Genomic DNA, 26,921 nt, shown 5'->3' on the forward strand with positions numbered 1-26,921 from the left:
CCAGCGGGGGCGTGGGGAAGGCGGCTGGCTGAGGAAGAGGACTACGGGTCCTGAGTGGGCGAGAGGACCGGCACGCGCTGGGAAGACAGCACAATGGGCAAAGCCAGCGCGGACGCAGGTGCTCTCTCCCATCCGAGCCGAGGGCAGGCTGCGGCTGCGCGCCGGGTCCGGGCCCCAGCGAGGTCCCTCGACTCCGCGCGGGTCTGAGCGCAGACGAACGCGGCGAGGAACCGACGGGTGCGCGCGACCCAGGCGCTCTCCCCGCGGAGTGAGGGTCGGATTCGTTCTCCCCCAGATGCCAGCAGCTCCGAGAGTGAGGGAGGGTCTCGCTGCAGGCAGGCTGCCCGGTTTAGCCAAAAAACAAACGCAAACGAGTATTTATTTATACACCATGTATAAAATATAACATATGTATATAAACTATTACATATTTATGTATGAATATATTTACATATAAGTATAAATACATATATAAACATAAGTACACAGGACGCCCAGTTACATTTAAATTTCAGATAAGCATGTAGTTCTCTAGCATAAATATGCCCCATGCAGTATTTGGGAACACATTTATCCTAGAAAGGATTCGTTGTTTATCTGAAATTCAATTTCAGCGCCCCTCCTGCCTTTCCTTAGCAACCCATCTGGACCGGACCCGGAGGCCTCCCACCCTCCAGCATCGCGGAATCCCGCGTCGGAAGAACCGGGGCGGTTCCTTTAGCGCGAACTACAAGCCCCACAATGCCGCGCGGTCGTCCGGAGCCCTGATAGGCTCCGGTGCGCTTCCCGCCTTCCATCACTTCCGGCCGCGGAGGCGGCGGTTGCGGCGGTCCCGGCTCGGCGCACGGTGCAGGGGCGCGGGGCTGCGGGCTTGGGGTCCCGGGCGCGAGGTCCGGCGGCCGCCATGAACTTCTCCGAGGTGTTCAAGCTCTCCGGCCTGCTCTGCAAGTTCTCCCCGGACGGCAAGTACCTGGTGAGCGCCCGCGGAGCCTGGGCCGAGGGCGGGTCCTCCGCGGGGACCCCGGGTCGGGGAGCAGCGGGCGGCCGCGGGGCCCGGGGTGCAGGCAGCTCGGTCAGGAGACCTGGGCACGGGACCTGGGCCGGTTCCCCGGGCAGGTGCCGCAGACGGGTGACCTGGGCAGATGCTGCAGGCAGAGGACCCGGGCAGGGGACTCAGGCACGGGCCGCAGACAGGTGACCCGGACAGGTACCAGCCTCCCTGCACCTGGGTTTACATCTGTCAAAGGCAAGCAAAAGCATTGCCGTCTTCACACACTTGAGGACACAGGAGATATCAGCTCGTTGTTGTTTTGTCACAAAAAGGCAAATACATGATTCTATTGGCTGTAAACTGGTGCAATGGTGTAGCTAGTCTCTGTCGTCTTTTTCAGCCGTTTTCCCTGGTGTCTAGCAGGTGCCATATAAATGGTTTAAATAAGTAGCGTTCTATCTCTAGATAAAGAGAGTTGTCCGCACTCCGGGGATTTGGGCTGTTCCTTCCATGGGTGGCAGAATGCTGCTTAAATCGCTGAGCTAGCCTGCACACAAAACTGAAGTTTTGAAATATGCCAATATAACCAGTGTTTATCCTCAGAATCTGGGGGAGGGGATGCGGTGGGTGGGAGATGATTGGCATTGGAAAGCCATTCAGGAAAAAAAAATGATGCATTATAAAAAGTGTACTTAGTTTCTTTTGCTGTCTATTAACTGACTGATGCTTCATGGTTCTTTTTCAGTTTCAGCCTTTATTAATATTCTTTTTGTTCTTGGTCTTTGAAAATATAACTCAAGTTATGTGTCTGCTTATTTTTATGAAAGTGTGATTCTAAATCACATAAAATGTATTCAGCTGCAAAATGCAAAATATCTTTAGTTTAAATGGCATCCCGAAAAACCTTGGTGTATTTTTCAAAGTGCCCCCCCCAAATTAGTTTTTTAAAAGTCATTTGTGAAAATTCCAGCAAATTATAAAGAGAAAGGTTATATTTCCTTGCTTAATTTTGGTACTTTTTTGCTTTTTACACTGGTCGATATTGTGAACACTTGGTAATAATGTTGCTGGAATCGTGTTCTTCGAAGCTCTATCCTAAATACTGAAGAAAGTAGGTCCGTGTTGCCATTTTTAATATCTCGCAACAGATTTGAAGTGGTTTTTCCAGGTGTTGATACAAATGTTCCACTTCATAAGGAATTCGTTGTAACTGAGCAGTTTTCAAAGCTGTGGTGTGAAAAAATCAGCCTCGTGACACATGTTTGTTCTAATCTGCAGTCGCCCTCCCTCTCCGCCTTTTCTATGGAAAACTTATGTGGCTTTGATTTAATGGAAATCCATAAAACACAAACTAATAATCTAGTTTGACCTTGAAAAGTACCAAAAAGAAGCAATTAACATATAAAAATCAGTTTTTGATTTTAAAACTAATATAATTAACAATCAGTAGCTAAGTACATTCAAACATAGAAATTATTTGCTTAGATATGGATATTATTGACAAATATGGACATGAACCGTGTTTTTAAGAAAACAGCATCTCTCAAACACTTTCATAGTCAGTATGTTAATGTAGGTATGTAAGAAGATCCACCTGTTTTTCCCTCCCTTGAGTCTCCTTTGCTCACACTGCTACCATGCTCACAACACTTCTGACACCAAATGTGGGGGAGTTTTCCCCCACACCAAGTAATTATCCATGACACTAGCTGGGTGTCCTACAAATTAACTCAATTCTGACACCGTCCGCTTGGAGATTGTGTCAGATCCCGCAGGTTAAGGGCTCAGTCCCACAAGGCTACCCCCCTCACTTCAGGTGCTCAATATGGGATCCCCAGGCCACCTCCAACTTGGCTAAAAATCAGGGGTTCCCACACCCCCCTCCTCGCGCTCAGTTAATTTGTTAGAGCAGCTCACAGAACTCAGGGAAACGCTTACATTTACCACTTTATTAAAGGGTGTGATTAAGGATGCTGGTGAAGAGCCAGATGAAGAGATGCATAAGGCCAGGACTGGGAGGGTCCCAAGGGCAGGCGTTTCTGTCCCTGTGGAACTGGGGTGCATCACTCTCCCGGTGTGGATGTGTTGCCAGCCTGGAAGCTCTCTGAACCCCGTACTGTTGGGGTTTTAGGAGCCTTCCTCACATAGGTGTGATCAGTTATTAACTTCATTTTCAGCCCTTCTCAAGAGAATGGGGAGTGGGCCTGAAAATTCCAAGCTTCTAGTTATGGCTTGGTCTTTCTGGTGACCAGCCCCATCCAGGAGCCTACCCAGAGTCACCTCATTAGACCAAGAGATGCTCCTGTCACCCAGGAAATTGCACGGGTTCCAGGAGACCTGTGTCAGCACCCAGGAGCAGAGGCCAATATATATTTTCTATTATCTCATGGTAGGTAAATGAGCAATTATGAAGCGTCCTTACATTTGCACAAGTTAAAACACATATATTGACTTTCTGTTGGTTTGGCTCAGAGTTCGGCCTTGTACAAAGGGAACTCTGGCTTCTGTAGTCATTCTTGTCAGCATGTGAGGCCTCAATTCTTACTCCTCATAAATTGTCTGCAAGTGATAAAACTAGACGAGAGTTTGGTTAGTTCACATAAGAACTTTCTCCCAGTGCTATTTCCTACTTAAGTTTCGTTTTTAACATGATTAGAGTGGAAAATGACTCAAGCAGAGCTTTAAAATAACACTTAATACTGGAATATAGCAGTTTTAATACCCAGTTTGTATATTTCAACTTTATCTTTTAATTAACCCATTTTTGGAATGGGCTATATAATTGATGATAAACATGAGACCATCTAGATAGAAAGCATGTTGAAAGGAGAGAAGGAAACAGTTCCTGAATGGGGGGCATTGACTTCCTGAAAGCCACCTTCCTGGAGAGAGCAGAGCATCAGGGCTGTCTTTTCCATTTGTAGGCTTCCTGTGTCCAGTATCGGTTAGTGGTCCGGGACGTGAACACCCTTCAGATCCTTCAGCTGTACACCTGCCTGGACCAGATCCAGCACATCGAGTGGTCGGCCGACTCGCTCTTCATCCTGTGTGCCATGTATAAACGAGGGCTAGTGCAGGTACGGTGCCCGCAGGGGCAGAGCCAAGGAGCCTGCCCAAGGTCCCAGCCTGGACGGAATGGTCTTTTCCTGTGCCCTTCTAGTTTGGAAAACAAGGCCGTGCAGTGCAGCTCAAAGCTAGTTTTCTTCTAAAATTATAGTAGTTCTCTAGTAGTTTAAGTACTTTTAAAACCAGAAAACACTTAAATATTCTTAATCTGTAAGCAGCTATAACTCATCCCCGAAGTGTTACAGATGGCCGTCTAGCTGCTTGGAAGCACGCGTGTGGGGAAGCGCTAAGAAGTGGTGTTTGCTTGCAGACCTAAGCTGAGCTCAGTCAGGGCTGAGGGATGGCAAAGTGAGTAAACTGTTTAAAACTACAACAAAGTGAAATCACCAGGAGGTATGGCTTATATGTTGGTGCAAACTAGAACCAGCGCTTCGTAACAGTGAAAGGTTTTGAAAGATACCCTGTGCTTTGCCTCTGCAGTTTTCATCCAGTTGTGTTTTTTGGGGTTGTTTTTGTGTGTGTGTGAGGAAGACTGGCCCTGAGCTAACATCCGTGCCCATCTTCCTCTATTTTGTATGTGGGACACCTGCCACAGCGTGGCTTAATGAGTGGTGCTAGGTCAGCACCTGGGATCCAAACCTGTGAACCCCAGGCCACTGAAGCGGAGTGTGTGAACTTAACCACTGCACTACCTGGCCAGCCCTGACATCCAGTTGTTTTTAAGCTTAATTAGTGCATGACTAGTTTGTGATCTGCATTTCTCTCCTGAGTCTAGGTGTGGTCGCTGGAACAGCCAGAATGGCACTGCAGAATAGACGAGGGTTCAGCTGGGCTGGTGGCTTCTTGTTGGAGCCCAGATGGGCGCCACATTCTCAACACGACTGAATTCCACGTAAGTGTGAAGCCCCATTAATCAAACGAGGATGCCTCCTTACACTCCTCCTCCTGAAATGGCTTGAGAGCATGAAATCGGGCGATTTATGGAGAAGGAGGTGTATTTTAAGTCATCAAGCATTATGAGCGCATCAGTGGTGTTATATAACTTTTTTGCCCAGTTTTAAAGAAAAATAAAGCAGGTTTCTAAAAAGAATCTTAAATTACATTTTTAAGGAATTAAAGAGTTCCTTTAATTCAACAATGGAAAATGAACTTCAATATGAGCTAATTTAAATCTTTCCTGTAAGACATCTGATCTGTGGATGTCGATAGCCACTTCATTCATTGGTCCTTTGAACGCTGGGCTGGCCCGGCCCACCGGCACTGCACTGGGGCTCTGAGTGCGAAGATGAACGTTTGAAATCTGAGATAGCTTGCATAGTATGAGTATATCTCATAAATATATCAAATTAGGGAGTTTGGCGTATATAAGGTGTTTTGGTATAAGATCTTTGGTGTCAGCAGTGTTTTTTTTAAATATAGAAAAATGCGTGAATTGCTTTAATAATGTGCTTTTTTGAGGGGGTATTATAACCCAGCGTTTGGGCCTAAATCCGCTGAGCGTGTTCCGCGGTCTGGGCTGCCGGATGCCTTGCCGTAGCCTCACCCCAGGCTCAGGGGGCCGCAGACTCTGCATAGGTGACAGCGTGTGCGCATGACTGGGGCCACTGTTTGTTCTCCGCCAGGATCTCACTCGGCTTTTCCAAGTTGTCATCGCCAGGGATAAATTCTGTGTCCACCTGTGAGAGGATGGCTAAATTAACTGCTTCAGACAGCTGTGTGGCTTCACATGTTTGCTGCTGCCATATTCAAACATCTTTAATCTGACGTCTGCTAAGAGGCTGTTGGGGAGCGAGGCCGGCAGCAAAGGGCTGCCTGGTTTCTTAGCACTGTACGTGTCGGCGTTTGAAAGGTGCTTACAATCAGGGTTCAGAGGTAATTTGAGCTTTTCATATAGCCTCTACTAACAGTCTTGGTGTGTATAATTCTTCGGACCAAATTCCACCCTCTGGATGGACACATGGCATGGAGTTCCTGTCCCCCGTATGTCAACGTGGAAGAGAAACCGTGTGCCCTTTGGACACGGTTCGGTGAGTAATAGCATGCTCCCCGTCAGGCCGCAGCCAGAGGGCCCCTTATCCTGCCTGTGTTCATCATCTCCTTCCTTTTTTTTTTTTTTTTTTTGTTAAAGGCATTGCCTTTTTTTTTTAAAGACTTCTAAAAAAATTTTTCCTTTTTTTCCCCAAAGCCCCCCAGTACATAGTCGGATATTTTTAGTTGTGGGTCCTTCCACTTGTGGCATGTGGGACGCCGCCTCAGCGTGACTTGATGAGCGGTGCCATGTCTGCGCCCAGGATCCGAACCAGCGAAACCCTGGGCCGCTGCAGTGGTGTGCGAGCGCAACCACTTGGCCACAGGGCCGGGCCCTCCTTCCTTTTCTTGAGGGTCTAGTGTGTGTGTGTAGACGCTGTACCATTTGGTGTGGGTTTGTTGAAGGTTTACTTAGATGAACTGTGCTGTATGTGTTCTCTGGGGTTTCTTTCTCTCTCCGACATTATTTTTGAGATTCTTGCATGTTGAAGGTATGGCTGGTCCTTCATTCCTTGTAAGAAAAATCAGGCCTCGATTTACTTAGCCATTCTACTGCTGCTGGGCATTTGTGTTGTTATGACCCACGTTACCAAGAATGTATTTTGCGTGTCTCCTACCACCCACCTCGAGATGACCTCCCGGGATGTGACCTGGGGGGATTGCCTGGTTATAGGAGAGGGCGTATGTGTCAGGATTTTAAAGTGATTGCCACTCCAGTAGAAACAGTGTGTTGCATTTGGTCTTAATTTTCATTTCCCTAATTATTAGTAGCTTGAGTGCTTTCCTGTCTTGTTTTACACACACACACACGCACACACAGTTGAAATTTTTTAGTAGGTTCATGTGGAGTTTATAATGGTGTGTGGTGTGAAGTAGGAGTCAATTTTTATCTATTCTCAACAACATTTGTTGGTAAAATCCATCTTTACCACCTGTATCAAGAGCTAAACTTCTTTATACTGACAGTATCATTTCTGGTTTTTCGTTCTGTTCCATTGCAGGTCCACTGATACCACTCTGCTTACATTAGCGGGGTTTTCTTCTATGTTAGGATCTAACAGGGCTGGTCCCTCTTCATTGCCCTGGTGGTCTGCCAGTTTTTTAATTTTTTAAAAAATTTTATTGAGGTCATATTGGTTTATAACATTGTGTAATTTCAGGTGTACATTATTATATTATCAGTTTCTGTATAGACTGCATTATGCTCACCAGCAATAGTCTAGTTTTTATGTCACCATACGTATGTGCCCCTTTACCCCTTTCACCCACCCCTCAACACCCTTCCCCTCTGGTAACCACTAATCTGTTCTCTTTATCCACGTGTTTGTTTATCTTCCACATATGAGTGAAATCATACAGTGTTTGTCTTTCTCTGTCTGGCTTATTTCACTTAACATAATATCCTCAAGGTCCATCCATGTTGTTGCAAATGGAATGATTTTGTCTTTTTTATGGCTGAGTAGTAGTCCGTTGTATATATATATCACATCTTTATCCATTCATCAATTGATGGGCACTTGAGTTGTTTCCACATCTTGACTATTGTGAATAATGCTTCAGTGAACATAGGGGTGCATAGAAATCTTTGTATTGTTTATTTAATGTTCTTTGGATCAACACCCAGTAGTAGGATAGCTGGGTCATATGGTATTTCTATGTTTAATTTTTTGAGAAGTCTCCATGCTGGTTTCCATAGTGGCTGCACCAGTTTGCACTCCCACCAGCAGAGTATGAGAGCTCCCTTCTCTCCACATCCTCTCCAACACCTGTTATTTCTTGTCTTGTTAATTGTAGCCATTCTGATGGGTGTGAGGTGATATCTCATTGTAGTTTTGATTTGCATTTCCCTAATAATTAGTGATGTTGAACATCTTTTCATGTGTCTGTTGGCCATCTGTATATCATATTTTTTGATCAGATTTTTTGTCTTTTTGTTGTTGAGTTGTATGAGTTCTTTATATATTTTGGAAATTAACCCCTTGTCAGATATATGATTTGCAAATATTTTCTCCTAGTTGGTGGGTTGTCTTTTTGTTTTATTCGGGATTTCCTTTGCCTTGCGGAAGCTTTTTACTTTAACGTAGTCCCATTTGTCTATTTTTTCTTTTGTTTCCCTTACCTGAGAAGACATGGTATTCGAAAAGATGCTGCTAAGATCGATGTCAAAGAGCATACTGCCTATATTTTCTTGTAGGAGTTTTATGGTTTCATGTCTTACCTTCAAGTCTTTGATCCATTTTGAGTTAATTTTTGTGTACAGTGTAAGACAGAGGTCTACATCATTCTTTTGCATGTGGCTGTCCAGTTTTCCCAGCGCCATTTATTGAAGAGACTTTCCTTTCTCCATTGTATGTTGTTGGCTCCTTTGTCGAAGATTAGCTGTCCATAGATGTGTGTTTTTATTTCTGGACTTTTGATTCTGTTCCAGTGATCTGTGTGTCTGTTTTTGTGCTATTACTGTGCTGATTTGATTACTATAGCTTTGTAGTATATTTTGAAGTCAGGGATTGTGATATCTCCAGCTTTGTTCTTGTTTCTCAGGATTGCTTTGGCTATTCAGAGTCTTTTGTTGTTCCCTGTAAATTTTAGGATTCTTTGTTCTATTTCCGTGAAGAATGTCATTGGGATTCTAATTGGGATTGCATTGAATCTGTAGATTGCTTTAGGTAATGTGGACATTTTAACTATGTTTATTCCTCTAATCAGAGCATGGAATATCTTTCTGTTTCTTTATGTATTCTTTGATTTCTTTCAATAATGTTTTATAGTTTTCAGTGTATAGGTCTTTCACCTCCTTGGTTAAATTTATTCCTAGATATTTTATTCTTTTTCTTGTGATTGTAAGTGGTATTATGTTCTTGACTTCTCTGTCTGCTAGTTTCTTATTAGCGTATAGAAATGCAACTCATTTTTGAAAGTTGATTTTGTACCCTGAAACTTTGCTGTAGTTGTTGATTATTTCTAGTAGCTTTCTGCTGGATTCTTTAGAGTTTTCTATATATAGAGTCATATTGTCCGCAAATAGAGTTTTACTTTTTTCTTTCCAATTTGGATTCCTTGTATTTCTTTTTCTTGCCTAATTGCTCTGGCCAAAACCTCCAGTACTGTGTTGAACAGGAATGGTGAGAGTGGGCACCCTTGTCTTGTTCCTGTTCTCAGAGGGATGGCTTTCAGTTTTTCCCCACTGAGTGTGATGTTGGCTGTGGGTTTGTCATATGTGGGTTTTATTATGTTGAGATACTTTCTTTCTATACCTATTTTATGAGAGTTTTTATTGTAAATGGATGTTGGATCTCATCAAATGCTTTCTCAGCATCTATTGAGATGATCATGTGATTTTTATTCCTCATTTTGTTGATGTAGTGTATCACATTGATTGATATGCAGATGTTGAACCATCCCTGTGTCCCTGGTATAAACCCCACTTGATCGTGGTGTATGATCCTTTTAATGTATTGTTGTATCAGATTTGTCTGTATTTTGTTAAGGATTTTTGCATCTATGTTCATCAGCAATACTGGCCTGTAATTTTCCTTCTTTGTGTTGTCCTTGTCTGGTTTTGGTGTCAGGGTGATGTTGGCCTCATAGAATGAGTTAGGAAGTGTTCTGTCTTCTTCAATCTGTCTTCTTGAACTTTTTGGAATAGTTTGAGAAGGATAGGTATTAAATCTTCTTTGAATGTTTGGTAGGATTCTCCTGAGAAGCCATCTGGTCCTGGACTTTTGTTTTTTTGGGAGGTTTTGATTACTGTTTCAATCTCTTTACTTGTGACTGGTCTATTCACATTCTCTATTTCTTCTTGAGTCAATTTTGGGAGGTTGTGTGACTCTAAGAATATTCATTTCTTCTAGGTTGTCCAATTTGTTGGCATATAGTTTTTATAGTATTTTCTTATAATCCTTTGTATTTGTTGTAGTTTCTCCTCTTTCATTTTTAATTTTATTTATTTGAGCTTCTCTCTTTTTTTCTTAGTGAGTCTGGCTAAGGGTTTATCAATTTTGTTTATCTTCTTAAAGAAGCAGCTCTTAGTTTCATTGATTGTTTCTGGGTTTTTTAGTCTCTATTTCATTTATTTCTGCTCTGATTTTTATTATTTCCCTCCTTCTGCTGACTTTGGGATTTTCTTTTCCTTCTTTTTCTAATTCTGTTAGGTGTAGTTTAAGGTTACTTAGTTGAGATTTTTCTTATTTGTTGGGGTAGGCCTGTGTTGCTATAAATTTCCCTCTTAGTACTGCTTTTGCTGCATCCCCTAAGAGTTGGTGTGTTGTGTTTTCATTTTCATTTGTCTCCAAGTGGTTTTTTATTTCTCCTTTGATTTCTTCATTGATCCAGTTGTTGTTCAGTAGCATGTTGTTTAGTCACCACATGTTTGTGACTTTCCCAGCCTTTTTCTTGTAGTTGATTTCTAGTTTCTTAGCATTGTGGGTGGAAAAGATGCCTCATATGATTTCAGTCTTCTTAAATGTATTGAGGCTTGCTTTGTTTCCCAGCATGTGGTCTGTCTTTGAGAATGTTCCATGTGCACTTGAGAAAATGTGTATTCTGCTGGTTTTGGATGGATTGTTCCATATATGTCTATTAAGTCCGTCTGGTATAGTGTTTCATTTAGGGCTACTGTTTCCTTGTTGACTCTCTGTCTGGATGACCTATCCATTGATGTAGGTGGCGTGTTGAGGTCCCCTACTATTATTTGTTGCTGTCACTTTCTTCCTTTAGATTTGTTAGTAGTGATTTTATATACTTTGGTGCTCCACTGTTAGGTGCATACATATTCATAAGTGTTTGTCCCTTTTATCATTATATACTGACCCTCTTTGTCTCTCATTGACATTTTTATCTTGAAATCTCCTCTGTCTGATATAAGTATGGCAACACCTGCTTTCTTTTGCTTGCCATTTGCTTGGAGTATCACCTTCCATCCCTTCACTCTGAGCCTCTGTTTGTCTTTAGATCTGAGATGTGTTTCCTGGGGGCAGTATATTGTTGGGTCTTGTTTTTTAATCCATTCAGCCACTCTGTGTCTTTTGATTGAAGAATTCAATCCATTGACATTTAGAGTGCTTATTGATACATGAGGGCTTAATACTGCCCTTTTATCTCTTGTTTCATGGTGGTTCTACATTTCCACTATTTCTTTTCCCTTGTGTTTCTGACTGCCATTTCAGTTTGGTGGTTTTCTGTGATGGTTTTCTCAGTTTTCTCTTTATTTATGATTTTTTCTTTAGTGGTTACCATGAGGTTTATATAAAAGATCTCATAGATGAAATAGTCCATTTTCTCATAGCCTCTTTTCTCCATTAGCCTAAGCAGGTTCTATCCTTTTCCTCTTCCCCTTCTGAGTTATTGTTGTTACAAATTGTTCTTTTCTGTGTTGTGAGTTTGTGACTAAATTCAAGTGTTTATAGTTACTTTTGATACTTTCCTTGCCTCTGTCTTTTATGTTATAATTAAGTGTTTACTAACCTATTCTGATGTAGAGCTGAAATCTTCTGATCCTGTCTATTTATCTCCTTGCTCAAGGTTTTGTAAACCTTTGCTTTTTAGTTTCAGATGGGAGGGCTCCTTTCAATGTTTCTTGTAATGTTGTGGCCCAGTGGTGATGAACTCCCTCAGCTTGGAAACCTTTTATTACTCCATCATATCGGAAGCGTAGCTTCGCTGGACAGAGTATTCTTGGCTGAAAGTTTTTGTCTTTCACTATTTCGAATACATCATTCCGTTCTCTCCTAGCATGTAGGATTTCTGCTGAGAAGTCCTCTGAAAGCCTGATAGGGGTTCTTTTGTAGGTTATTTTCATCTGCCTTGCTACCCTTAATATTCTTCCTTTGTCCTTGATTTTTGGCAGTTTTAATATTATATGCCTTGGAGAAGGTCTTTTTGGATTGATGTAATTAGGAGTTCTATTGGCTTCGCATACTTGTAAGTCCAATTCTTTCCCCAGGTTTGGGAAGTTCTCAGCTGTAATTTCTTCGGACAAGCTCTCTGCTCCTTTTTCCCCTCTCCTCCCCTTCTGGAATACCTATAATCCTTATGTTGCTTTTCCTAATTGAGTTGGATAGTTCTCAAAGAATTTCTTCATTTTTTTAAAACCTTAATTCTCCCTTCTTCTCTACCTGAAGCATTTCTAGATTTCTATCCTCTAAATCACTAATTCTGTCCTCCATAGAATCAGCTCTATTTTTTTTTTGGATTCTAGATTATTTTTTATCTCATTAATTGTGTTCTTCTTATCCAGAATTTCTGTTTTTATTTTTTTAGAGCTTCAATCTCTTTGGTGAAATAGTCCTTCCGCTCATAAGTTTTATTCCTGAGCTCATTGAACTGTCTTTCTGAGTTTTCTTGTAACTCATTGAGTTTCTTTGTGACAAGTGTTTTGAATTCTCTGTCGTTTAGATTGTAAATTTCTGTGAGTTCAGGATTGGTTTCTGGAGACTTGTCATTTTCCTCCTGCTCTGAATTGTTACTGTCATTCTTCATGGTGTTCGATGAACTGACCCTTTGCCAGCATGTTTGTAGTAGGATCAGGTTTCGGTTCCACCTGCTACTGCTGGGGTGGGGGCAGGAGCTGTGTTTCTGATCCTGCCCTGTCTGCTGGAAGTTGTGCAGGTCGGCTGCTCTGCGTTTGCACGCTGGCCGCAGCTGCTTGGTGGGTCACGCGTGCACACGCAGGTGTGGCCTCTGTGCTCTGCCGGCCAGTCGCTGTCCTGCAAGTGGGACTGCTGCGCTCAGCAAGGGACTGGCTCAGCTCCTGCGCTAGGTGGGAGGGGAGGGGCGCCTTCTTTCACGCAGAGGCCAGCTCTTCCTTGGCAGGCGGTTTGGCTGAGCTGTTGTGCTTGGTGGGCAGGGCTCCTTTGGTGGGGCTGAGCTGCCACCACTCAGCAGGGAGCACTCCTATGGGCGGGGCCACTGTGCCACAGCAGATCCCTCCTGCAGGCCGGGCCACCACTCCAGAAGTGTTTGTGTGCAGGCTGCCCCTGCCTCCTCTTACAGTTGCTCCAGCCGCTGCGTGAGGACCCGCGGCCTGCATCGCTGCTGCCGGGGAGGGGTCGGGGTGCGCTCATCGAGTTCCACTGCTTCCCAGGGGCCCAGTCCACCCTCCTTCAGATGCATGGCTGCGTGGATCTCTGAGGCACCCTATTGTGCTGTGTAGGGGACCCTCTGCTGGTTAATGCATGTCCATTTAGTTCTAACTTAGAAGGGAGACAAAGGGAACAACTCACTCCACCATGATGCTGATGTCACTCTCTTTGATGTATTTTTGGGGCTGTGTTATTAGCTGTGTACCAATTTAGAACTGTTAGATTTTTGTGCTGAATTGGCCCTTTTATTATAAACTGTTCTTCTCCATGTCTTGTTCTTTTTATTGGGAAATCTGTTTCATTGGATGTTAGCATAGCAATCCCATCCTTCCTTGATTAGGCTTTTTATGGCATATCTTTTCCTCTCCCTTTACTTTCAACCTCTTCATATCTGTAACTTTTAATATATATGTTGTAAATCACCTGTGGTTGGCTTAAAAAAATACACCCAAATTTAAAACCTTTTTCCTATATCTCAATAAATCCAATTAAAACATCTTATAAGATTCACCCCCTTTCAGGGTGCAGTTCTGTGGTTTGTGATGAATATAACCACCACCACGGTAAAGACTGAGACCATTTACGTCACCGGAGTGGGCACCTCGTACGCTGTAGTCAGTTCCTCTCCTCACCTCTGGCCCCAGACAACACTGACCAGCTTCCTGTCGCTATAGTGTTACCTTTAAGAATTCCATATAAATGGAACCACATGGCATGCAGAGTTCTGCATTTGGCTTCTGTCCTTGGCATCATGCTGTTTTTGAGATTCATCTGTGTTGTCATGAGAATCGGCAGCTGGTTCCCTATAGCTGAGTATCTCCCTTGCATGGATAGACCACGTTTTTTAATCTGCACACAAGCTGTTTCCAGTGTGGGGGTATTATGAACAAGCTGTTTCCAGTGTGGGGTATTATGAACAGAGCTGTTTCCAGTGTGGGGTATTATGAACAGAGCTGTTAAGAATATTTACATGTGAGTCTATCTGTGGACATGTGCTTTCATTTCTCTTGGGTAAATACCTGGGGTAGGATTGCTGGAGGGGGGTTAACATTTTAAGAAACTGCCCACTGGCTCCTAAAGTGGCTCTGCCATTCTGCATTCCCCGCAGCGCGTGAGAGCTCCAGTTGCTCCACCTTCTCGAGAACACTTGTGATGACAGCCTTTCTTCTGTTAGTCAATCCACTATGTAATGGTGTTACATTGTGGTTTTAATTTACATTTTCCTTATGACTAATGATGTCAAGCATCTTTCGTGCGCTTGCCATCATATAACTTTTGACTTTATATTGTTAAAAAACAAAATGCGACTGAGTAAATTCGAACGTGTCATTGGCTTTATTAAATGATTCATGAATTGGGCACCATCCCATCCAGCAAATAGAAGGGCTCTCCAGGAGTTGTACAAAATAGAAGGTTTTTATAGGCAGAAGGGGCAAGGAAGTTATTCATTAGCAGAAGAAAAGAAAGGATTGTTTCAGGCCAGATGTCTTTTAGGGGGAAAGGACCACAGAGTTTCATCATGCAGATGACCTCACTGGTGCTGATCAGGAAGTTTCAGATTGACTGTTAGAAAGGTCACATTCCTGGGGGAGGTTGAAACTGCAATCAAGGCTTGGTTTGCTGTCGTGGGGCAAATGACTCCATTTTTGGCCTATTATTTCTCTTGTAATGATATCTTCTGTCCATTTCTTTATTAGGTTGTTTGTTGCATGATTGAGCTGTCAGGTGTTTAGAGGGATATTCTGGTTACAAGTCTTCTGTCAGGTGCAGGTTTGGCAGATATTTTCTCCTGGTCTACGGCTTGCTTTTCATTTTGTTAACAGTTTGTCTTAAAGAGCAGAAGGTTTTCATTTTGATGGAGTCTAATGATCCATTTTTTTCTTCCATGATTTGTGCGTTTTGTATTTAAAGAATTCCCCACCCACCCAAGAGCACACAGAGTCTCTTCTGTTTCTTCCAGAATTTCTGGCTTTAACTCCTCAGTTCAGAGGTGTGACCTATTTTGCATTTCTGTCCTTTTTCCACTTTGCCCTGTGCGTGTGTGGGTCTATTTCTGGACGTCGTCCTGTTCCCTTGATCTGTCTTTGTATCAGTGCTACACTCTCCTCATTACTCTAGGAAGTCTGCAAACCAAAATCAGTGTGAGTTTTCCAATTTTGTCCTTTTTCAAAGTCATTTTGGCCATTTTTGGGTCCATTTCATTTCCATATCAATTTTAGAATAAATTTGTCAATTTCTTTAAAAAAAATATCCTGCTAAGATTTTTAAATTGAGATTGCATTGACTCTATAGACCAATTTGGGGACGACTGCCATCTTAACAAGACTGAGTCTGTGGATCCATGAACATGGGATATTTTTCTGTTTATTTAAGTCTTTTTGAATTTTTCTAAGCAATGTTTTTGTTGTATAGGTCTTGCACATATTTTATAAAATTTATTCCTAAATTGTAAGTTTTGTTTTATCAGCTCTTGACTAGTTGCACTGGTGCAAGAGAAGAGCCGTGTTTGGCTCTGGAATGTCCCTCAGGGTTACACATCTGAACACGGAGGTATTTGCTCTCTCAGCATATCCCACTTGTAACAAAATAGGGAAACACAGCATTTCTCTTACTCACGAAGAACTCAGATGAGCTGCCATCAATTTGCTGTGTTTATGTTAATTTTCCAAACAATTTCTCAGTTGGAAAAGGTTATTTTGAGTATTTTTGCTTTGGTACTAGGGTTTTCCAGTTTGCCAGCAGCAAATGATATAGTAATAAAAATGTGCTTATTTCTTATGTCAAGAAAACTTGAAAGTATTATGGAAAAGGAGATGAGAAAATTAACTCATTTCAGAAGTGAATGTTCTCTTGCAATGAGCATTTCGGTGTACACCTAAATGTGGAAATGCTTGGAAATGCAATATGACCAGGAAAGATACAGTGAAGTCCTCCTGAAAGACCGACCCTTGTGAAGAGAGTTGGACAGGACTGAAATCCTACGCGGCAGGCCTGTGGGTTCATCCCTGTGAGCAGAACGCCTTGGCTGTGCAGGGTTGTGCCTGCCTTTGACCAAGGATGTGGGGTGGGGGGCGTGTGGGAGTGCGGATGGAGGTGGGGTGCGGTCAGCCCCGGGAGCCCTCGGCCCCCCTGGGTTCGTGTTGTGCGGTGAGCTGGAGGCCGGCGGCCCGGAGCTGCTTCCCCGGCTGTGCTGCGGCCCTTAGCAGAGTTGGCGGGGGTGTCTATTAACTAACTCTTTTGTTCCTATTGGATTTTTAAAGCTATAAACAGTTGTTGGTTTTTTGGTTTTTTAGACCTTTTTTTTTTTTAATTTTTGTTTTTTACGGGGGATGGAGGGTAAAGATGAGGCTTGAAGGGCTGTCTGTGCGTTTTTCTGCCGTCAGAATCCTCCCAGCGCTGGTCCTGTCTGCACAAGGCGCGGACGCTGTTTCTTGAAAACCCCAATGTGTTTTGGGGAATGTACGAGGCATTCTGCCTGCTGTCGGCTCCTCATCCGATCAGCAGGGCCGCCCTGAGGGCAGGTGTGACCGACAGGGACACCTGGAAGGTCAGCAGGAGGCCGCCAGACCCGGTGGTCGCAGGGTCACAGGTAGGGTTTAAGGCCCGGAGCGGCGGGGTGGGAGTTGCGCGCTTCTCCTCCGTCACCCGAGACGCCGGGGTCCCAGGGAAGCAGGCGCCGTCCCCAGAGTGGCCGCGCTCCTGGGCGGGGCCTCGGGCGCCCTGGGCCGCCGTCCCCGCGGAAGGACAGACGTGGGAATCGAGCCGGTGCAGCGGCAGCCGCGCTGCGCCCTCTGCGCCCGGGAGCGCGGCCCGGAGCGGCGGCCTCGGTGCGGTGCGCGCCGGCGGTCGGAGAGGAGTGGGACTGCCGAGGTTCTTTCCTCTTCCGAGAAAGGCGATGTGGGGGAAATGCAGTTAACTCACTGCTTATCCTCCCAAACTGAACACAGATGGCCCCGTTTGCAGGAATCCCCCCGGGGTACACGTGCGGACCCGCGCTCCGCTCCCCCCACCCCGCGGCCCGGGAAGCCCGCCCGGCGCGGGGTCCGGCTCCGCTCCCGGGCCGGAGGGGCGGTCTCTGCGGGCGCCGGGGGCGCGCGGTGTCCGTGCACCTGGCGGACCCTTGGAGCGGGAAGCGCCGCCGCAGCCGGCGGGAGGGGCGTGCAGACGGCTCTCAGAAGCAAATTTTGGGAAATTGCGGTCGGGGCTGGTTATTCGCTCAGGGGCCCCGCAGGGGGTCGGGGCCGGTCGTGCACCTCCGGATCGCGTGCAGATGGCGGCGGGTGCGCGGCGGGCCTCGGGGCGCGGGGGCGGCGGGAGGCCCGGGCCCGGGTGCTTGCGCTTGAGCACAGTCCGTGTCCGTGTCCGCGTCCGCCGGGCGGGCTCGCCCTGGTCCCTCGTCAGGACGCCGTCTTTTCCGGCCTCGTGTGCGCGCCGGTCAGCCCTCAGCCCCCTGCGTGAGGCACGGGGAGGGAGGAGGGCGGCGCGCCCACCTGGGCTGCAGGGGCAGCGGCACAGCGAGGCTGCCGTCCTGCGCCTGCGTTTCCGGACGCGCCCGCAGGGGAGGGACCACCGCGACTCGGAGCGGACTCGGCTGCGCGGGAGCCCTGCAGGCAGCCTGCGTGGCTTTCCTGCAGGAGGATGTTTCTCTCACTGCATAACTTGCTAGGTTTACTGTAATATGAAAACTGTTCGTGCACTAAAATGCCCTTATATTTAACTTTGTGTCACTCAAGTAGTGTTACAGAATGCAAACAAGACCCCGAGAGCGCGGAGTTGAGCCCCAGTAGCTGTGGGTGTGGCCGCCGCGGAGACGCCCTGCAGCTGGACGGCTCCTCCTGCAGCAGCTCTCTCTGAAAATGCTAATGTGTGCCGTTTCCCTTCTCTTCTCCCTTTTTTCCCTGACAGCTGCGGATAACTGTCTGGTCCTTGTGCACAAAATCCGTCTCTTACATCAAATATCCTAAAGCTTGTCAGCAGGGTGAGTCAATCAAAGCTACTCGAAAGCCATTTCTTTATAGTTGTTTTGGGGTTTTCTTGATCTTTTATCCTGGGAAATTTCAAACACAGGCAGAAGTAGCCTCAACAGTGTGTCAGCTGACAGCCACTCTTTGCTCTACCCTCCCCCGATGATCTTAAAGCCCGTCGCAGCCCCCTCATCCTTCGTCTGTCGGTGTTTCCACGTGTGACTCCCCTTGACACAATCACGGGTACTAGAGAGGGTCTAAAGGACGTGGAGGAGGCGGGGCTTTCCTGGAGCTCCTGCACCCGGTGAGGAGCTGGATTCAGATCCCTGCAGGTGACGTCTGTCCCGGGACCCCACCTCCTGCACTGAATTCTGAACTCGAAATCCCGAAGGCTTCTGTTAACTCACTCTGCCATCTCTGTGGAGGGGAAACAGTCACCTGTCCCACCTGGACGTCCCAGAGGGGGGAGAAGTGACAAGTATCCTCTGAGCCGTCTGGGAGAGGGGACGCAGCGCCACTGCCCAATTTAATTGGACCCCCGAGAGCTAGCCGACGTCCACTCTTGAATCATGAGGTTGCAGTGATGGACCTTTCATTTAACAAACGAACAAAGCATGACTTGATTTGAATGTTTTTCCCATTATTTTGTTGCCATCAGCAAACTTGCGTTTGAATGAAGTACAATTGTACATTTATTTTTATAGTTTGAATGTTAGTGTCCCTCCAGATGACAGACACATTTCTTTCATTTTTTTTTTTTGAGGAAGATCAGCCCTGAGCTAACTACCACCAATCTTCCTCTTTTTGCCGAGGAAGACTGCCCTGACCTAACATCCATGCTCATCTTCCTCTGCTTTATACATGGGACGCCCTGACCTAACATCCATGCTCATCTTCCTCTGCTTTATACATGGGACGCCTACCACAGCAGGGCTTTTACCGAGTGGTGCTATGTCTGCACCCGGGATCCGAACCAGTGCACCCCAGGCCTCCGAGAAGCAGAATGTGCGCACTTAAGCGCTGCGCCACTGGGCCGCCCCCGACAGACACATTTCTTGAGTGGAAACAACAGTTACATCATGCAGGTGTTCTTTTGACTCAGGAAGTATAAAATGTGGCCGAGGGCATTTTAAGCTAATATGAAACTGGAAAATATACATTTCAACCAAAGGGTATTTCCAAACCTTATGTTAAATTTACTTCTTCCAAGTAATTAAATTCAAAAGTAAAAGAAAGAAGTGAAAGGGTATTTCCGAGTCTTACGTTAGATTTACTTCTTCCAAGTAATTAAATTCAAAAGTAAAAGTAAGAAGGGCAGTGAGGAGCTGTCTCCCCTGCCGCTGCCCTTCGAGGAGCCTGACGCTCTGCTCCTTGAGGTGCTGCGTTTTTCACTTCTCTTTTGTGACTCATCAGGGATCAGGTTACTGTATCTTTCACACATCCCTGGCAAATCGTGGACGTGTGGGTGTGGGAGCCCAGCCAGCCCACGGTGCGGGTCGCACTCGCTGTGTGTCCTCCCGTGGGAGCACGTGCGCCCCTTGTCTAGGGAAACACGTGCTCTTGTGTCCTGGGTCCCGTGTCCCCTTCTTTTGTTTTCTTGTTTCTCTCCCCAAAGCCCCAGTACATGATATATCCTAGTTGTAAATCCTTACGGTTGTGCCATGTGGGAGGCCGCCACAGCCTGGCTTGATGAGCAGTGAGTGGGTCCACACCCAGGATCTGAACCGGTGAATCCTGGGCTGCCGAAGCAGAGCACACAAACTTAACTACTACACCACCGGGCTGGTCCCTGTGTGTCCCCTTCTTTGGACCGCTGCTTTCTTGTTCTTGTTTTTCCTGCAAAATGAGCAGTGTGCTTCCTCCCATTTGGCTGCTTCTCGACGTCTGGGCCTGTCCTCTTCCCGGCAGGAATAACCTTTACCAGGGATGGCCGCTACATGGCGCTGGCTGAGAGACGGGACTGTAAAGACTACGTGAGCGTCTTTGTGTGCAGCGACTGGCAGCTCCTGCGGGTGAGACATCCTCTAACCTGGCAGTGAAGGCGCCCTGTTCAGTGGGGAGGGACTGCAGGAGCAGTGTGCTCTAGGAGTCCAAGGGGTCTTCAGTATAGCGTAGAGCAACGTGATTTCGTATTTCCAGAGGGCAAGGGGGTTGCGTGTAACTTCAAGTCAATTCAAAGTTACTGTGCCCTCAGATGCGAGCCACTTTCCTTTTCTTCTCAGTTTCCTGGTATTTGCGTTTGTCTCGTATGTTGGGAGGAGAGAACTTGTATGTAGCGCTGACCCAGTGCCTGCGCTGGGCAAGACTTCAAGGTGCCGAGGGCCTGGGCACCGCGCCCTGCCCTGGCCGGGTTCACGTCTGAAGGCGGGGCAACACTGAGACACAGGGCTGAGGCAGAGAAATCTCCGAATGCTGTCAGAGCGCAGAAGAAGCCTCGTCAACCCAGGGCAGGAGAGCGTCCTGGAAGGGTCTTATCTGAGCTGGGTCTTAAAGGGGTGAGACTTAGGCAAGAAAAGGAAAGAGGAGAGTGGTGTGTCGGGCAGGGCCTCAGCGTGAGCTGCGTTTCAACCAGACCCCAGGCGCGGGCCCAGGCCCAGGACTGCCGGGCACCGGCTCCACCGGGGGGCGGGCGGGCCCTGAGCCTCCTCAGCACTCAGCAGCATTTTAACGGCAGAGAAGGATAGAGTTGTGGACGTTTTTGTCCATTTCTATATGGGGAAGTTAGATGCTAAACGTTTAGGAACATCAATTATAAGATAAATGTATGTTTGTTAAAGACAGTATCTTGGTTTGATCTGTTCTCCACCTCCCTTTGCAGCACTTTGATACAGACACCCAGGACCTGGCCGGCATTGAATGGGCCCCGAACGGCTGTGTGCTGGCGGTGTGGGACACCTGCCTGGAGGTATGAGGAAGGAGCCAGCCGCCCCTTTCTCTCCGAAGCCCGTTGCCTGTGTGTGTCTGAGGCTCTGTGCTTCGGGATGGAACGCTCGCTCTCAGGTGTTGACTTGAAGAGCTTTCATCTGCAAGTCATTAGCGTCACACCCTGGTTCCCCCTCTCCCACAACGTTGTCACTCTTCAGTCACGTCTCCCATCCAGCTCCCGTCCCCGTCCCCGACCGGGGGAGGGCGCTGTGCCTCCTCGACTCTGCGTTGTCTCTCCGAGGCCCACTCGCTCTGGCGGGGCTGTGCCACTTACCCACCCCAGGTTAACTGACCTGTCACACCAATTGGAATGTCTCACCTACAGTATAAGGTTCTGCTGTACTCCTTGGACGGCCGGCTCTTGTCAGCGTACTGTGCTTACGAGTGGTCCCTGGGCATCAAGTCCGTGGCCTGGAGCCCCAGCAGTCAGTTCCTGGCAGTCGGGAGCTATGATGGGAAGGTGAGCAACAGCAGTGCACGCAGAGAGACCCCACAGCCCAGCGCTGGCCAGGGCGGCTCTCACCTGCACGGTCTCTCCTCAGGTGCGCATCCTTAATCATGTGACTTGGAAAATGATCACAGACTTCGAGCATCCTGCAACCATTACTAATCCCAAAATAGTAAGTCTGGACTGTGTTTCTGTTGGATGTTTGGGGAAGGAGGTAGAAAGCTGCTTGCTGTGACCCAGGCGCCTCTAGCACCATGAGCCTGTCACTGTGACACTTCCTGTGTCGGACTCTGCCCGTGGCCTTTGCTTTCCTGAAGGATCAGATGCCGTGTCCTTGCCCTGCCCCTTCACACCCCTCCCCAGAGGGCTCATTCTCCGATCTGCTCCTGCCTCTGCACAGTAACTAGGGTCTCCTGCCTGGAGGCACTGAGTATCTGTGGCCAGGCTGGGCACTGTGCTCTGGGCCATGGTGGGAAAGAGCAGACAGACCCCTGACCCTGGGGAGTGGGGGTGGGGCTGGGTGTCTCCCTGGGACGGGCAGGGACAGCTGCCCTTGGAGGGGTCACTGGGGCAGATGCCGGGAGGCAGTGATGCAGGATCTGGCGAAGAGTATTTCAGGCAGTGGGAACAGGAAGTGCAAAGGCCCTGAGCTGGGTGTGTGCATCCCTTCACTCAGCAGGAGCTGGTCCCAGTGCTGGGGGACAGCAGGGATGCAGACAGAAACCCCAGCCTCCGGGGGACAACAGGGACATGGACGGAAACCCCAGCCTCGGGGAGACAGCATGGACACAGAAACCCTGGCCTCGGGGGGACAGCAGGGACGCAGAAACCCCGGCCTCAGAGGGACAGCAGGCACACAGAAACTCCGGCCTCGGGGGGACAGCAGGGACACAGAAACCCCGGCCTCGGGGGGACAGCAGGGACACAAACTCCAGCTTCGGGGGGACAGCAGGGACACAGAAACCCCAGCCTCAGGGGGACAGCAGGGACATGGACAGAAACCCCAGCCTCGGGGGGACAGTAGGGATGCAGACAGATACCCCAGCGTTGGTGAGTTTGCCCACAGATGAGACCTGAGTCAAGGACATGGCAGGTTGGGTGAGGAGAGCAAGCACATGCAGTGGGGCTGCGAGAAGGGTCTGAGGGCAGGTGGCCTGGGAGCTGTGATGTTTGAGTAAGGGCAGAGGAGGGGAGGGGCCCAGTGGGCATCTGGGGTCTGTGAGTCAGATAGGGTCCACTTATGGTGACTGGAGGGCCAGTGGAGGCACAGGCGAGCAAGGGATAGAATCGCAGGAGTAGCGGGGGCTGACCCCACTGGCCTTGAAGGGTTTGCTCCAGCCCCTTCCACCCACAGCCCGAGAGTGTTCTAAAGATGTAGGGCAGATGATGGCCCTTTCTCAATGCCTTGGTGTGGCCTGCCAGCCTTTGACCCAGCCTGGGCAGCTCACCTTTTGCCTGTCAGGCTTCAGGTCACAGATGCCCCCTCATTCCCTGGGCCTGTCTCTGTCACTTGTCACCACTGACGTGCTCACTGGCCTAGGGACCGGCCGCGTGATGGGAGGGTGGGCGGTGTGTAAACGTACAGCTACCAGACGTCGTCCTCCTTTCTTAGGGAGCAGGCCTGGGGGTGGGGCCACACTGAGAATGCCCATGAGGAGCCGTACGTGGGGGCCACGGTTCCTCGTCCCCTACCAGCAACGGCAGCTCCTTGTGTTCAGGCTAGGCCTTGCTGTCACCGAGCGCTCGCGGCCGGTCCTGAGTGGTGGCGGGGCCTGTCGTGTCTTCCAGGTGGTGTATAAGGAAGCCGAGAAGAGCCCACGCCTGGCACTGGGCAGCCTTGCCTTCCCTCCGCCCAGAGCAGCGGCCAGCCCCCTCGCCAGCACGGAGAGCAAATGTGAGCAACCGAGGGCGGGCATTTGCTGGTTTTCCTTTTCTTTTTTTTATGAAATAGAGTCCTCTTTGTCCAGGTAGATTTCACATGGTCTTTTTTTTTTTTTCAATTCGTTTCTCCTTCCTGGTGATGCTCATAGTCAGAGTCTTTCTTACCCCATCAGTTAGGGACCCCCCGGGCACTGTTTTTGTGGATTGAACGCAAGCTCTGGAAATCCAGCTGACAGCTGGTGCTCTGAGGGCCAGATTTTTTAATGAATGATAAAATTTCCGTGGATGAGCCAGAAGGGGTCAGGAGGCAGGCAGTGGTAAAGGGAGCTCGGAGCTGGTTCTGGATCCTGGCCGTGTGGCAGCTTACTCATGCTTCAGTTTCCTCGCCTGTAAAAGGGGCATAATTAGGGCATCAAATGAGCTTTAAGAGAGAAGAAATGTAGGAACAGCCACGAGGTCTTAGAAGGTTGCCTGCCTGTCACAGGGCTCAGTAAACACACAGGGACAGGGAGTGCCCTGGACACAGGAAGTGCGTCTACTTATGTGAGCTTTATCATTGTCATTTTACAACCTGCTGCTTTGGGTTTTATAATGTTTTTATTCTCTTTTAAGACTTTATATTTTTTATATTTTTTTTGCTGAGGAAGATTCGCCCTGAGCTAACATCTGCACCCAGCTTCCTCTACTTTATATGTGGGACGGTGCCACAGCATGGCTGACAAGTGGTGTAGGTCCTTGCCCAGGATGTGAACCTGTGAACCCAGGCCACTGAAGCAGAGCGTGCAGAACTTAACCACCGTGCCACGGGGCTGGCCCCAAGACTTTATTTTTTTTAGAGCAGTTTTAGGTTTACAACAAAATTGAGTGGAAGGTACAGAGAGTTCCCACATGCCCCCTGCCCTGACACACTCACACCCACCCCAACTGTCATCATCCCCACAGATGGGACATTTGTTACAGCCAATGACCCTGTGTTGACACTTTTGTATCACTAACACCACACGGAGCATCCTCACTGCCCTGGAAATCCTCTGTGCTCTATGAGGCTTTTTCTACATCTGAAAAGTCTAAAAACAGAATATTGAAGGTGAGATTGAAGCAGATTGTAAATAGATGCCAGAAGTGGAGAGAAGACGAGAAATGCCAGGGTGTTTGCGCTGCTGAGACCGTAGCTGGGGCAGGTGGTTCTGGAGCGTCCCTACCCCTTCCCTGCTGGCCCGGCGCCACTGTGCTCCTGAGGCTGCCGGGCGTGCCCCACGGGCAGGGCGTGGCGGTGAGGGGGCCTACAGTGGGCCTCTGACCACTACAGCCAGGTTCCCATTAAGCCCTTTTTTCGATAAAATTTTGCCCCAATGCTTTTAGTGTCAAGTCGTCTTTTCCTGCCATCTGAACTGAGCAGACGAGGGTAGCGGCTCTCTTCCCGGCCGTGGGGCCGGATCCCAGACCATGATGGGTCTTAGACATGCGGGCCCTGTGCTGAGACTGTGACGGAGTCTCCTCCCTTTTGATATTCTAGACGAGATCGCCTCGGTGCCAGTTGCCTTACAGACTTTGAAACCTGTTGCTGACAGAGCGAACCCTAAAATTGGCATAGGAGCACTGGCCTTCAGTCCCGACAGCTACTTCCTGGCGACGAGGAACGGTCAGTGGCCGAGGGCCCATGCTGTGTTGTGTCCACTCAGTTTCCTTGGGTGCCCAGGCATGCAGACGGGCTGAGAGGAGGATCAGGTGACGGCCCTCCGCATGGCCTCCCGTCCTCCTGCTGCCGGCGGACGTTCTGTCACGGTGGCTCCGCAGAGCAGTCGGGCTGCATCTTTGTCAGAGCAGCAGCGGGTCCCCGTTCCACCTCTGTGCCCCGCCTCTCTGCTCTTCTTCCTCTGTGTGCAGTAAACAGGGCTCCAGGCCCAGCTGCAGCTGTGGGCCTGGTTTATATAAGAAGGATTTTTACATTTTTAAAGGGTATAAAAAAAACCCCAAAACGTGTGTGTGGCCAAAAATCTAAGGTAGGGACGGTCCACCCCTGGCAGACACTGGAGCACCAAGGTCCACCACAGAGCCTGGTGCAGAGGCCAGTGCTGCGCCACATGCCCCGTGGTCTGCCTCCTCAGTCTGTCTTCAGCGGTAGACCCCAAGGGGGTGGGGGCTGAAACAGGCAGCGAGGAGTGACGAGCCCTGGGCCTGTCTGCGTCCTCCATCCTCAGACAATGTCCCGAACGCCATCTGGATCTGGGACATACAAAAGCTGAGGCTCTTCGTGGTGCTGGAGCAGCTGTCCCCAGTGCGCTCCTTCCAGTGGGACCCGCAGCAGCCGCGGCTGGCCATCTGCACGGGAGGCAGCAAGGTGTACCTGTGGTCGCCGGCAGGCTGCGTGTCGGTGCAGGTGCCCGGGGAAGGTGAGCACTGCCCCCTCGGTGGAACCCTAGCAAACGAGCGTCTTTCAGCAGACACACACCATGGCTCGTTCGAAGCACTGTCTGGAACATAGAGTGAAAGTCACCTCAGCCTCTGGGTGAACCTCAAGGCCAGGCCCCAATGTGCACAGCTGACACAGGGCCTGCTGCTCTACGCTTTATAGGCTGGGCAGAGGCCCACCCGAGCTGAGGTGGCTTTGGGGCTCTAGCTAGGTCACTCTGGGCCCACCCACACGCCCATGGGATTTGGGGCTTCGCTGGCCAGGGGACCCTCACATCTCCCACTCTTGACCCTCTGGCCGCCTGTCTTTCTCCAGGTGACTTTCAGGTGCTTTCTCTGTGCTGGCATTTAAATGGGGACTCCCTGGCCCTCCTCAGCAAGGACCACTTCTGCCTGTGTTTCCTGGAGACTGAGGCGGGGTCCGTGCAGCCGTCAGACAGCTGGGCGGCCACAGGTCGGACCTGTGCGTAAGCGGCCTGTGTGAGATGGACGCAGGACCCCTCGGCCGTGTCAGCAGGGGAGGAATGGAGCTTCTCTGGGGCAAGTTCTCCAGCCGTGGTGGTCCACGTGAAATGATTTACTTTTATTTTTTTACAGCAAGGCTTTTTTGTAAATAGGTATGGTACAAAACTGTAATTTTTGTTACTTAAAATAAATATTCAGTAATTCATAAAATAGCTAGTCTTGTTTTCTTGAAAGGTTTGGGTCACCGGAAGCCCTTCTAGGTTAGTTTAAGTTTATTCGCTGTCTTGGGGAACATGACTGGCCCAAGCAGCCGGTGCCCTCCGACCCCCCACGCTCGCTCCAGAGCGGCCAGTCACTGAGGGTTTCCGGAGCGCAGCTTGGGCTTCACGTGGGCCTGCTCTGGGGTGTGGCGGGGAGCCCAGGCGCCATGAAGGTGGTGCCACAGAGGGGGCAGCAGGGTCGGGGTCGGGTCCCCGACCTGCTGAGTTGGTTGTAGTGTCTCCACCCTGGCTGGCTGCCCAGAACGATTCCAGCCGTCTCTAAACCTTGTCTGGTGTGTTTTGTAAAGAGAGCTGTACAGGGTAAGTCACTTAGAATCCTCATGACTGTACGTGCACAGCAAGTTGACAGGTTTACAAAGCTATTACAGAAACAGTTAAAGC

General features: G+C 48.5%; 1 protein-coding gene across 1 annotated transcript; it reads left to right on the plus strand.

The window, feature by feature from the left end:
* The first annotated feature begins 830 nt into the window (after positions 1-830).
* On the plus strand, positions 831-26,469 carry WRAP73 (WD repeat containing, antisense to TP73). The gene is made up of 12 exons (XM_046662705.1): positions 831-973; positions 3,916-4,068; positions 4,833-4,949; positions 18,070-18,142; positions 20,037-20,140; positions 20,947-21,033; positions 21,379-21,513; positions 21,596-21,673; positions 23,290-23,395; positions 24,899-25,024; positions 25,584-25,775; positions 26,111-26,469. Exons 1-12 carry the CDS (start codon positions 905-907, stop codon positions 26,263-26,265), a joined length of 1,395 nt encoding a protein of 464 aa, XP_046518661.1. The 5' UTR covers positions 831-904; the 3' UTR covers positions 26,266-26,469.
* Positions 26,470-26,921: the final 452 nt, after the last annotated feature.

Source organism: Equus quagga, chromosome 5 (assembly GCF_021613505.1).
Source record: "Equus quagga isolate Etosha38 chromosome 5, UCLA_HA_Equagga_1.0, whole genome shotgun sequence".
In the NCBI taxonomy this organism is placed as follows: Eukaryota; Metazoa; Chordata; class Mammalia; order Perissodactyla; family Equidae; genus Equus; species Equus quagga.